The 13,006-nt window shown below is 38.4% G+C and overlaps 1 protein-coding gene across 1 annotated transcript in view; it reads right to left on the bottom strand.

The window, feature by feature from the left end:
* RSRC1 (arginine and serine rich coiled-coil 1) overlaps nucleotides 1-13,006 on the bottom strand; it is a gene marked incomplete at its 3' end in the record, with an annotated part of 324,240 nt that overhangs the window by 169,358 nt on the left and 141,876 nt on the right. The window contains exon 5 of the mRNA XM_080696809.1: nucleotides 3,642-3,678. Within this exon, the coding sequence (XP_080552935.1) occupies nucleotides 3,642-3,678 (37 nt within the window). The remainder of the gene's footprint in view (nucleotides 1-3,641; nucleotides 3,679-13,006) is intronic.

Here is a 13,006-nt window from a genome sequence, read left to right as displayed (position 1 = left end):
ATAGAGCTATACTTTACAAGAAAAACTACATTGGATGGAGAAAGAACTGAAAATAAGTCTTGAATTCTTTTTAGCAGGTCTGTTTTTCACAGGGCATGCTTGTAGTAGTTTCTAAGCTATTTTAAGTGTATATAATTGAGCAGATAAGTAAGTTACTGGTGGTGTTAGGAATCAGGGTTCTTTTCACTCTGAATCAAGAGAAAAAAAAGTACAAAATGGGATATGACAAGGAATATGCCACTACGCCCGGAGTTAGAGTGTTTATAAAAAGAAAAAAGAAAAACAGAATGGAAAGTGGTACTGGGCAGAGGACATGCTCAAGAATCCTCAATAAAGGTGGCAACACAGAAAGAAGGCAATGATGATACAAAGGCTAAATTAGGACCTGAAGGACCATAAAGGACTTACACAAAGGAAATCAGCCCCTGAAGAGGTTCCAGGTTGACAATCCACCTACTTGACTCTTCTTCAAACTCCGGCTTTCTCCCTTCCAGGTTATATATGATTATATAACAAAAAGGGCCCATGAATATACAGTATAAAGACAGTGCAAATATAATACGTGTATATATGTATGTTTCCTGGAGGGAATTATTAACTTACTTAATGGCTTTTACCTTCTCTTTTAGAACAAGGGGGAATTCTCCATGATCATCAATTAAAAAATTTTTAAAAACTAAAGAAGGCTAAAGACGAGTTTAATTCCAAATGTGATAAAATTTTAATTTTATCCTATATATCTTAAAGAGCAATCTATTACAGTTGGCTATTTGTCTATAAGCTGATTCAGGGAAGGGCTACATGTGCTATAAACCAAGGTTAACTATCTGCTTAGCTGAAGAGACACAAACCTAAGGAGCCCACAGGTGACAGAACAGGTTTCATTCATTTTCAAGCCATAAACAGTCACCTCATTCTTGTACGCATGAACTTTCTTAGACAAGTTATGGAGAATATCACCAACTTTACTGGCTTTTATAATACATAAAGCAAGGCATGGTGGATCAATCAATCAATAAATAACCATATATAGAGAGCGAGAATATTTTTATTGGTGCAGTGTAATCTCACATTATAATGAAGTCCAGAGTAATAGGAACATACATGTACACAACACTTGGTAAACTCACTGCTCCACCCCACTTGCCTGCCATTACAATGTCAAATTGTCAAGCCTTTTGAACAACTTAAATAATAAAATGCATTAATATTTCCTGCATTCTCTTACCCAACCATATGCTAATCCCAGCTCTCATTCCCAAAATGCTTATCTTTGAAATATATTTGATGTATATGATCCAGATAAAAAGGAAACCTAATGTAGGGTCCAGAACAAAGAAAAAATAATTGGTCTTTATGTTTATAAGTTACTACACTTTATCAAAGGTTTTTTTAAATATTTTTAGAAAAATTCTTTCTTCAGATGAAATCTTATTTAAAAGCTCAAAAGTTTAGTCAACAAAATAACTAAAAGTGGCTAAATTGGACAGTAGGAATCTGGATTACTACTCAGTTGGGGGTACCTTCTTAGAAGCCTAAGAAACAGTTAAAAAGCTACTGCTATGTGAAGCCAGGTGTGAGGACTCACCCTTGCAATCCAAGTACTTGGGAAGCTGAGACAGGAGGATCACAGGTTTTCAGCCAGCCTCAGCTACTTAGTGAAGCCCTCTGCAACTTAGTGAGATATTGTTTCAAAATAAAAAATAAAAAATAGGGCAGGAGGTGTAGCTCTGAGGTAGAATGCCCCTGGGTTCAATCCCCAGTAACACACACACCACACACACACACACACACACACACACACACACACACACACACACTTGCATGTGAAACAATCACTGAAAATGAGATCCTACCAGTAAGTACAAAAATGTGAACTTTAAACTTCAAGAACTCAAACTCACTGTTTACTGAGAAACATGAACAAAGTAAATAGAAAGTCTTTAATAAAAAGCTCATTTTTGCATTATGGTAGCTGTTCTTCCATTTTATAAACTACCATTAGACACTGAAATGGGATGTTTCATATTAGCAATTTTATTCTGATGTCTTTATGTTCTAAACATTTGTATCATATGAAGTGATACATGAAGTTTCAAGAAATATGTTTTTTTTTTTTTTTTTTTTTTTTGGTGGTACTGGGGTTCCTGGAAGCCCTTCTACCTCCGGACTACACTCCCAGACCTATTTTTTACATTTTTTTATTTGGAAACAGGGTCTCCTAAGCCAGCGCGGGCGGCTTGCTTCGAACCTGCGCAATCCTCCAGTCTCTGCCTCCCAAGCGCGGGGATTACAAGCGTGCGCCACCACGCCCGGCAAGAAATATGTTTTAATCAAGAGAGTAACAATGCATTTATTTATTTCTCAATCCTGAGAAATATATAGTTTAAATTTTCTAACTAGGTTATTATATCTTGCCTCTAAAAAATAACATAATAGCATGTAAGTCAGGCATGGTGGTACACGCCTATAATTCTAGTACTGAAGAGGCTGAGACAGGAGGATCATAGGTTGGGTTTGCAGCCAGCCTCAGGAATTTATCAAGGCCTCTGCAACTTAGTGAGACCCTGTTTCAAAATAAAAAACAAAATAGGGCTGGAGATATAGCTCAGAGGGAGAATGCTGCTGGGTTAAATCTCCAGTCCCAGCCCCCACCCCCACCCCCCAAAAATAGGAACAGTTTTCAGAGTCTAGGATTCCTCAGTTTCCTTTAGCTGTGAAAAGGGAAACCAAAAACACCGTTCAACTTTGAAATTTTTTTAAATCAAAATGAAGCTGCTTCTTGCTACTATTTTGCTTTCGTGGAAACAGAACAAAAGCACATTAATAGTTAACAAAGCTATAGTATGATATCCAAATGAAGTCTTGCATTAAAGAAGTACTTAGGCTAGATTTACAAAAGAATCTCTACTATTAATTATTCAACATTTGAATTTGACCAGAAACCAGAGCATGACTGTACAACGCTCTGTTTAAGTGAACTACTTAATGCTGTGATCAGCACTTGGTATAGTGAGCTTGGTGAATTTTGTACCTGTTCTGACACTATGAATTTTCCAATTTTTTGATCAATGGACAGATTTTAATGTTAAGTCAGTTTGAACTTCACTTGTTCTTTAAAAATGTTTACTTAAACCAAAAATTTTGTGTCTCAATTATTTTATATTCTAAAACTGAATGTAGTTTAAACCAATGCATTATTCATAATGCAAGACACAAGGAAAAACAAAGCTGAGCACTTCTTTCGAAGCCTTTAAATTGCTAAAACATACCTTATTTATGCATGCAATATTTGATTGTGTTTTGCTTAAAACACCAGCTTGTTTTTGTCAGATCAAGATATGCCAAAAATTCTACACCAAACAATTTTTGCTTATAATTAAAGCAATCACCAGTCCAGGGATTGTCATTCATTTTATTTCATCTCTACATCAAAAAAAGGTAATTTAAAAAAAATTTTAATTCCCTTGAAATGATAAGATAAATGAAAATGTAAGTGCCTTCACATAATACAGTAAGCTGACCCTTGGGGAAATGGTTGACTTTCTCAATACAAGGTATTCAAAGCTCATTCAAAAGTGTTCATTTAGAATGCAGATATCAAAGATGATGCAAATGTTCAAGAGAAAATTAGAACTTACCAGATGTTCTAATCCAGCTTTGATGTTTCCAGATTCCCTGAAATACAAGAATAAAAGTTCTAAATAGTTGCTAAACTCTTGTCTACTCCAATTTATGTTTACCTCAAAAGGGTTTTATAAATCCTGATAATGTTTTCATCTATTTTTGCTGATGTTCATAATAACACTATTTTTAAAGAAAAAACAAGTTCCACCAAAAAGGAACAAATTATAACAAATAATACTGCCAATAAAACTGGTCTTCTACAAATAAAAAAAGTTGCAGATTTTTCAAAGTCATCAGAGAACAAAAAATTTAAGATATTATTATTTTATCATGTTTACTTCATATTAATATTTTCATTAGATTTTTCCAACATTTATTCTGAAAATGCTCAAACTTAAAATTCTACCCACTACCAAGATTTAAAAATTCATATTTTCCTTTATTTGCTTTACCAAATATCCCTCAACCAAAGAATATGCACATAAAAAAATATCTGTGACACCAAGCATGGTGGTACACGCTTGTAATTCCCGTGCTTGGGAGGCAGAGACAGGAGGATGGTGCAGGTTCGAAGCCAGCCACACTGGCTTAAGAGACCCTGTTTCCAAATTAAAAAAAAAATAAAAAATAAAAATAAATAAATATATATATATATATATATATATATATATATATATATATGTATATGTATATGTATGCCTGGGAGTGAAGCCTGGAGGTAAAAGGGCTTCCAGAAACCCCAGTATCACACACAATATATATATATATATATATATATATATATATATATATATATATACTTTCGTGACTACACAGCTAAATAAATGTCAACAATTTTCTGACATTAATTTTATTAATTTAATGCTCATTACAAATCAAGACCTAAGATTACCATACTATTAAGAAACAAAACATCAACAAAGAAAACACAAACATTAAATGTCATGACATATTTAAGTATTTAACTTACTGGTTTTCACTATAAAAGAAACTGCTGGTGGAACTAAAAATGCAAGTACCAATAATAACCTAAATATACATTTGGTGAAGTGCAACAAATAGTTGATATTTTTTCTGATTTCAGTCTATACTAGTTTATTAGTGACAAATGGGATTTACTTATTCTGATCAAGCAATATTTTAGTTCCAACTAATAAGTATTGGGCTTATCTTTTTAAACATGACATTATATCTACCATATCGCAGAAATTATGAAACCTCCAACATACAGCATCATTATATTTGTGATACTTCTTATTCTCCTTACATTTCTTTGTTTCTCTAAGGCGTCCCAACTTTCGTTTCCATTTCTGCCCCGTTTTTTCTTTGCTTGAAAATATACTTATCTCTGTTTCCTTTGTCTTGCTGTACTATCGTTCTGAATATCCCTACATACTCCTTTCAGCTTCTGATTTCAGCTCTCACTACTTAGACCGCATGCTAGGAATAGATCCCCACTGTGCTGACGAGCTTGGGCATCTTTAGCCCTGCTCTTCCTGCATCTTTAGCCCTGCTCTTCTGCATCCTTAGCCCTGCTCTTCTGCATCTTTAGCCCTGCTCTTCTCTGCTTCCTGCTTCTGGCGATCTGAGCAGAACTACGTATTTGATGTTTAGAAGTGTAAGAGTTTCTGAAACTCATTCTCTTACCTCTAATGTCATAGCAGTTCTAATGACAAATGACAGAAATAAATTACCACAAAGTGTGAGAGAAGGCTACTATCTATATAAATAATTATGTTAAATTATTATTAAAAAATTAATGTCTTTATTGGAGTTTGAATGCAAATCTTTAAGTTTTCCCAAGGATATTCTTGGAGTTATTTATATAATTTAAAATGTAAATAGAAGAAAAGAGTGGCATATACAGTGAAACATCTGAACAAGGCAATGTGTATATCTGTATTTGTTTGTACACACACACACACACACACACACACACACACACACACACACACACGAGACAAGTCTTCCAGGGATTACTGACTCCCAGTTCTCACTGATACTGAATCTTTGTCCTCCTTAAGGACCAAAGTGTGTCTGCGCATTGGGGAAGGGGGGTTCTTTGTGTCTTTCTTCTCATCTGTTGTAGATCTCAAACAGAAGCACACAATACTCAGTTTTTTAACCTGTACCTGGTGATCTACTGTGGCGCTTGTACTACATAATACACATACATTTTACTCTCCTTCCTATCACTACATAATGGTTCTTATTAGAAAATAATGTTTCAATAGAAAAAGAACAAAATTATTCAGTAGAATACTTCAGATTTTAAAAAACATGGGAAGTTGCATGCATAGGCTATATGTTGCAGACTACTGCCAGTGGAGTCTGAAGCAGCAACTCCTCATCATATACATTAATGATTCTAATGTAGATGCAGGGAGGTCCACTCAACTTAGATAAACAACTGAGGTTCTTACAAACTTGGGGGGAAAATCTCCCTCCCTTCCTCCCTCCCTTCCTTCAGCACTGGGGAGGGAACTCAGGGGGCACTGTACCTCTGAGCTACACTCCCAGGCATATTTTTATTCTTTATTATGAAACAGAGTCTCACTAAGTTGGAGAGGGCCTCACTAAGTAGCTGAGGCTGGCCGTGAACCCGCAATCCTCCTGTCTCAGCCTCCCAAGTACTAGGATTATAAGCGTGTGCCACCATGCCCAGCAATCTCCCAGTTTTCTGAGCTGTTTGTATTTTACAATTGATAAGAAACTACTCTTTGAAACAAAAAGAAAAGATAGGCTGTTGCTTTGCTGTGTTTCTGAGTGATTCTTAGAAGATACTTTGAAAGTACACCTGCTGAATTGCATGCCTGGGAGAGACTGGCACAATTCTTAGCACACTTCCTCTCCACTCCTGGCAAATGTCACCAATGTCCTCAGCTGCAGAATCCTCAGGTGACATTCCGATGAAATGCATGTGTGTGGGTGGGTGTATGTTACTTGGGATTGAATACAGGGACATTCTACCTCTGAGCTACACCCCAGCCCTATTTTATTTTTTATTTGAAAAGAAGATCTTGCCAAAAAGCTGAGAACCTTGCTAAGTTTCTGAGGCTGGCCTTGATCCTGCAATCTTCCCATCTCTCTGCCAAGTATTAAGACTAGAGGCATGAGCCAGCACATCCAGCTACTGATGGAACCAATTCTTCCTACTCTCACAGCTGCTTACTTATTTCAGGCCACCTCTTTCCTCATCTTCAGTACTGTTTTAAAACAGCGTCTTGGGTCCTGATGACTCTCACCTTGCCATAAATCACTGCATTCCTCTTGGGAGGCTGAGACAGAAGGATTGCAGGTTCAAGGACAGCCCCAGGAATTTAGTGAGACTCAGCAACCTGGTCAGACTCTGTTTCAAAATAAAAATAATTTTTAAAAAGAGCTGGGGGGATGTAGCTCTGAAGTAGAATGCCCCTGGGTTCAATCCCCAGCACCACAAAATGAACAGCAAAAGTCATCTTTCAAAAATGTAAGTTCTCAGCTGGGTGTGGTGGTGCACGCTTGTAATCCCCACACTTGGGAGACAGAGACAGGAGGATCGCACAGGTTTGGAGCCAGCCTCAGCAACTTGGTGAGGCTCTCAGCAACTTAGTGAGACCCTGTTTCCAAATAAAGTATAAAATATATCTGGGAGTGTAGCCCGGAGGTAGAAAGCCTCTGGGTTCCACCCCCAGTACCACACACACACAAAAAAATATAAATAAATAAAAAATAAAAATAAAATGTAAGTCCTCTCATGCTAAGCCCTTTCTTAAAGCTTAAATATTCCACCATACCCATCTTTCTAATTTTCCTCTATCACCCTGTCAAAAGCTCCTTACATGGAAGGCAGCAGCAATAGCCAGACAAGCTGAGTTTCCGTGCACTTGCCATTGAGCTGCAAGTTCACCCCACCTAAAAGGCCCTTTTGCCCTCTGCCTTCTCTGGTCCTAAAAGATTCTATCTAACCCACCCTCAAGCAAGGAAACCTTCAGCCTTCCCAGAGGAGGTAATGGGCTCTTCCCAGTGTTCCTGGAATGTATCACAAGTCATTATAAGTGTGTGTACTTACTTGCCCACTGATATGCTAAAGTAAAAATGTGAGAGCATTCAACTACTTTTTTTTTTGCAGGTCTGGGATGGAACCCAGGGTCATGGGTAATTCTACCTCCAAGCTACACCCCCAGCCCTATTTTTTTATTCTTTATTTTGAAACAAGGTGTTATTAAGTTGCAGAAGGCCTCACTAAGTAGCCGAGGCTGTCCACAAACCATGATCCTCTTGTCTCAGCCTTTCCAATGTTGAGATTACAATTGTGGGCCACCACACCAAGCCACATTACATCTTTTAATTGTTTATACTCTAGCACCCATTTTCAATGCTTGAATCAGACTAGTATTCAGTGAGTGAGGGCCAGACTCAGTGGAGAGCCGGCAGGAAGCCGCTCTAGTCCCTGCATGGTCCTGCGCACAGGGCCGCACCCTGTCTCCAGCCACACAAAGAGCAGGGCAGTCAGCAGCAGGGAGAGCTGGCCTGCGGGTGGCAGCGTCACAGTGACCTCAGGAGGCCTGTGGGTGCACACGCAGGAAGCGGTCTGCTTTGTTTACTCAAGTGTTCTTGAAGGGGCCAGAGGGCACAGGGAAGAGTGGCAGAAGACACAGTAGAGCACCAGAGGCTTCCCCCCTTGTGCTTACACTAACCCAGGAGGCGGAGTCTGAGCCTGGACTTTTGGCCCCCAGGTGGGCTAAAATCACTGGCCAAGGAAACAGGAATGCTCAAAGGGAGAACTTTAGAGCATGTCATGGTAGGAACAAGATATGGAGCAAATAGAAAAACCTCAACTAGAGAAAACAGAATAGACTGAATAAATGGAGAATTTAAGCACATCTTCTAAAGAAAGATTTTTTGAAATAGAAAAAAAGAATCAGTATGTAATCGTGGGTATTAAAAACAGTTTGAAATAAAGTACACAGGGAATGGATGAAAAGAATAATATAATGATGCAGAGAATGAATTAATGAGCTAAAGAAGCTGAGAAGAATTCTCCCCAAAAGTACAGGAAATGGGTGAAAACAGAATACAGGCAAGAAGAAAGTTAGAAACAGGAGAGTTAACACCTATGTAACAGAAACTGCAGGAGGAGAGCAGAAACAAAACAGAGGAGGAGAAATGTTTGAAGAAATTCCACAGGTATAAAAGTATTTAGATCTCAGACTCAAAGGGTACGCAGGATGCTAAACAGGGCAGTTAAGGGAAAATCCCAACAAGCAGATTACAGAGACATTTGAGAGTATCATAGACTAAAAGAAAAGCCTTTTTTTTTTTTTTTTTTTTACCGTGGATTGTACTCAGTGCATCCCACCTCTGAGCTCTACCCTCAGCTCTATTTTATTTTGAAACAGTGTCTCACCAAGTTGCAGAGGGCCTCACTAAATAGCTGAGGCTACCAGCAAAGCTGTGATCCTCCTGTCTCAGCCTCTCAAGTACTGGGATTACAGGCCTACCCCACCAGGCCCGGGGAAAAGAAAAGTCTTAAAAGCCTCCAGAAAGAAAATGGAGAACCCTCCATAATAGAAGAATAGGATTGATTCCAGATACCAACACTAATCACTAGTGCTGGATACAGGAAGAAAATGAAGAAGTAATCCTAAGACAAAGCACTGGAGAAAAAGAACTATGAGCCTTGAATCTCCACACAGCTTAACAAGCTACTACTTAAAGAGAAGAAAAAAAATAAAGAAATTCTCAGCACATAGGATCCAGAAAACTCACCACACAAGACACACTTGGAAAGATGTCTTGAGGAAATTCAGGAAGAAGCAGTGAGAGAAGGCGAGTCCTGCAGGCCTAAGACTCAGTGACTATCTTTGCCAAGTGTCCACACACTACAAGATAAGTAAGGAGTGCTCACCCACCACCAGCTGGGATTAAGAAGCCAAAAAGATCCTCAGATGGGGTCAAAAGTCAAAGTCTACTAAGGTGTTACTTATAAGATACATAGAATACAAAATGACCCGGAAAGGGTTTGAAAAAAAGAAAAAAAAGGAACAAGAGGCCGGGCGTGGTGGCGCACGCTTGTAATCCCCGCGCTTGGGAGGCAGAGACAGGAGGATCACACAGGTTCGAAGCCAGCAGCGCACGCTGGCTTAAGAGACCCTGTTTCCAAATAAAAATGTAAAAATAGGTCTGGGAGTGTAGCCCGGAGGTAGAAGGGCTTCCAGGAACCCCAGTACCACCAAAAAAAAAAAAAAAAGAAAGAAAGAAAGAAAAAAAGAAAAAAGGAACAAGAAAACCATGATCAGGCAATATCAAAAAGAAAGTTAGATAGCAACTTTAATGACAGTATAAAACTAAGTCTCCTACCCCCTCCAAATATATACACAATATAGAAAGAAGAACAACCTAAGCCAGGCTTGGTGGTGCATACTTGTAATCTCAGTACTTGGGAGGCTGAGACAGCAGGATTGCTCAGGTTCGAAGCCAGCCTCAGCTACTTAGTGAAGCTCTCAACAACTTAGACCCTCTTTCAAAAAAAAAAAAAATTGGGAGTGTAGCCCATAGGTAGAAAGCCCCTGGGTTCTATCTCCAATAGAAAGAAAGAAGAAAAGAAACAAAAAAAGAAAGACAGACAATCTATATTAGTAAAAGGCACAGTAGTTCAAGAAGTTTTCATTTACATCTGGAGTAGTGGTGCACACTTGTAATCCCAGTACTTGGGAGGCTGAGACAGGAGGATCCCAGGTTCAAGGCCAGCCTTAGCAACATGTTGAGGTCTTATTTCAAAATAAAGATTAAAAAAATTGGAGATGTAGGCTGGAGGTAGAATGGCTCTGTGTTCAATCCCCAGTACCAAATAAATAACAATAACAACAACAAAAAAAAAACATATAAAAGAAGCTGTTTTCATTTACATCACCTTGGAACACCAAAATTTGAGCAAGTTTCCCATGAAAATCAGCTTTACTTACTTTTACTTTGGGCAAAAAGACAAAATTTTGGCCATTTCAAAACAACAAAGACAAAACACCATGAATACATAAACACAACCCAAGACAACATTGTATGCAATCTTGGTTATAGAAGTGGAATCCTTAATGTGACCTTAAGTTCTACTACAAAATAGTCAGTCACAAGAGCCTGGCTAACCACCCAACCCCCAGACGCTCAGACTATAAGCCTATGGACGTGACCATGTGACACGTGCCTTGACTAACGCGAGCTGCTGTGGAAGCGTGAAGGCGAGCAGTGTATGTGAATGCCTGCTCGGAAATGTACATGGCTTCAGAAATGACATGGGGCAGGGTCACACTTAAACAAAACAGTCCTAAAAGGGATTCCAACGGTCTTGATGAATTTCTTAAAATACAGAGGCAAGATCCAAGATGCTGATAAAGGGATCTTGCAACCAATGGTATAAAACCTGTCCTCTTTAGTGGTCTGTCTCTTGGGTTGTCCCTGTCATGACTTCATCAATATTTGTGCAACTCCTTTTGCCCTGTGCTGAAAGCAGACTTAATTCAATTATAGGTCTCAAAACTGATAAAATGGTCCTGAAGTGGAAAATGGGAAGAGATTATTGGCAAATGAATAAAGATTTGTATCGAGCTAACACACAGGAGTACAGCAGGTCTTTTTTTAATCATCCCTGTCGTAAATCTTCTGGGAACCATGAGTTTCCCTTCCCCTCATGCAGCACATCGATTTCTGAATTAGACTGCAATATTAAATAATTAATATACTTGCCATGATTGATGTTCTGCATTAGTTGAATATTAGGTTATCAATCAAAATCCACTTGGTTTAATGTAATAATATTGAAAAAGTGTCATGGGTTGTTCATCCAATTTGTAGTTGAGGCAGCACAGATCGTGGGGTTGGCATAACACAAGCCCTAACACAGGAAATGCAGTGGCTGGACATGGGAGGCAGGCATGTGGGGACTAACTAGGTCCAGGCGGGCAGTCTTGAGCAAATCCGAGGCACCTGTCAGTCTCCATCGTAGGAGAAGAGGCCATGCATCAATTCTGCCACAATAGGCAAGGGTAAAAAAATCAAGTAAGGTATTATCTTACATTATTTTGCCAAAAGAAACATGCTCTAAGTCTCCAAAGTGCTGCTATCATAAAGCTTAAATCCTCTCAAGAAATTTGAAAACAAAAAGGCTGGTTTTTTTTAGATCTAGTCTTACTAGGAAGGAAGCAATTTTTTTTTGTTTCATATGAGAACAATACTACACAAAAGTGATAGTTCAGGTCTTTTAATGGTCTAAGGGAATCAGATTAAGGGACCAAATTAATAATAGATTCATTTTCTAAAACTGCTTCCTTCTGATATGCCATTCTTCTTTATTTGTATACTTTGTATCCACACTTGTCAAAATATTAGCTTAGAAAATTTTCAATTACTTGCTTCTTATGAAAAAAGTAAATAATTTTGGCCAGGCGTGGTGGCGCACACTTGTAATCCCACGCTTGGGAGGCAGAGACAGGAGGATTGCGCAGGTTCGAAGCCAGCCGTGCTGGATTAAGAGACCCTGTTTCCAAATAAAAAATATAAAAAATAGGTGTCTGAGAGTGTAGCCCAGAGGTAGAAGGGTTTCCAGAAACCCCAATACCACCAAAAAAAGTAAATTATTTTATTTTATTTTATTTATTTTATTTATTTTTTGGTGGCACTGGGGTTCCTGCAAGCCCTTCTACCTATGGGCTACACCCCCAGACCTATTTTATACTTTTTTATTTTTGGAAACAGGGTCTCTTAAGCCAGCAAGGCTGGCTCCAAACCAGTAAGATCCTCCTGTCTCCGCCTCCCAAGCGCGGGGATTACAAGGGTGCGCCACCACACCCGGCTATAATTTTAAATCATTCCCTATTATTATCAATCCAAAAACTATTCTGGATTTACTTATAAAAATGCATTTAAAACAAATTTAATAATAGGACGTCCAAAAGAAAAGTGTCTTTTTTGGTAAGAAGTAGAAACTAACTGGATTTGTTCTTGTCATAAACTAAGATTATTTACCTTTAAAAGATCAGCATGCTGTATCTTTCTAGGGGTAGAAGAACTGAGATCACAGTTAAATAATACTTTCATACCGCAAATCTACATGAGTTTTTTTTTTTAATATGATGGCAGTCAAGGACAAAAAATTATTTCTTTCTTCTCTTGGAACCCAGGAGAATTCTACCACCGAGCTATACCCCCAGCCCTACTTTTTATTCTTTATTTTGAAACAGCGTCTCACTACATTGCAAAGGGCCTCACTAAGTATCTGAGGCTAGCCATGAACCGAGATCCTTCTGTCTCAGCCTCCCAAATGCTGGGATTACAAGCGTGTACCACTATGCCTGGCTATAAAATGTTATTAATGAAAAATTTAATAATATATATCTAAGAAAAC

Source organism: Muscardinus avellanarius (assembly GCF_963383645.1).
Source record: "Muscardinus avellanarius genome assembly, chromosome: 5".
In the NCBI taxonomy this organism is placed as follows: domain Eukaryota; kingdom Metazoa; phylum Chordata; class Mammalia; order Rodentia; family Gliridae; genus Muscardinus; species Muscardinus avellanarius.
The sequence above is the reverse complement of the archived record's forward strand: the minus strand, read 5'-3'. Positions and strand labels throughout refer to the sequence as shown.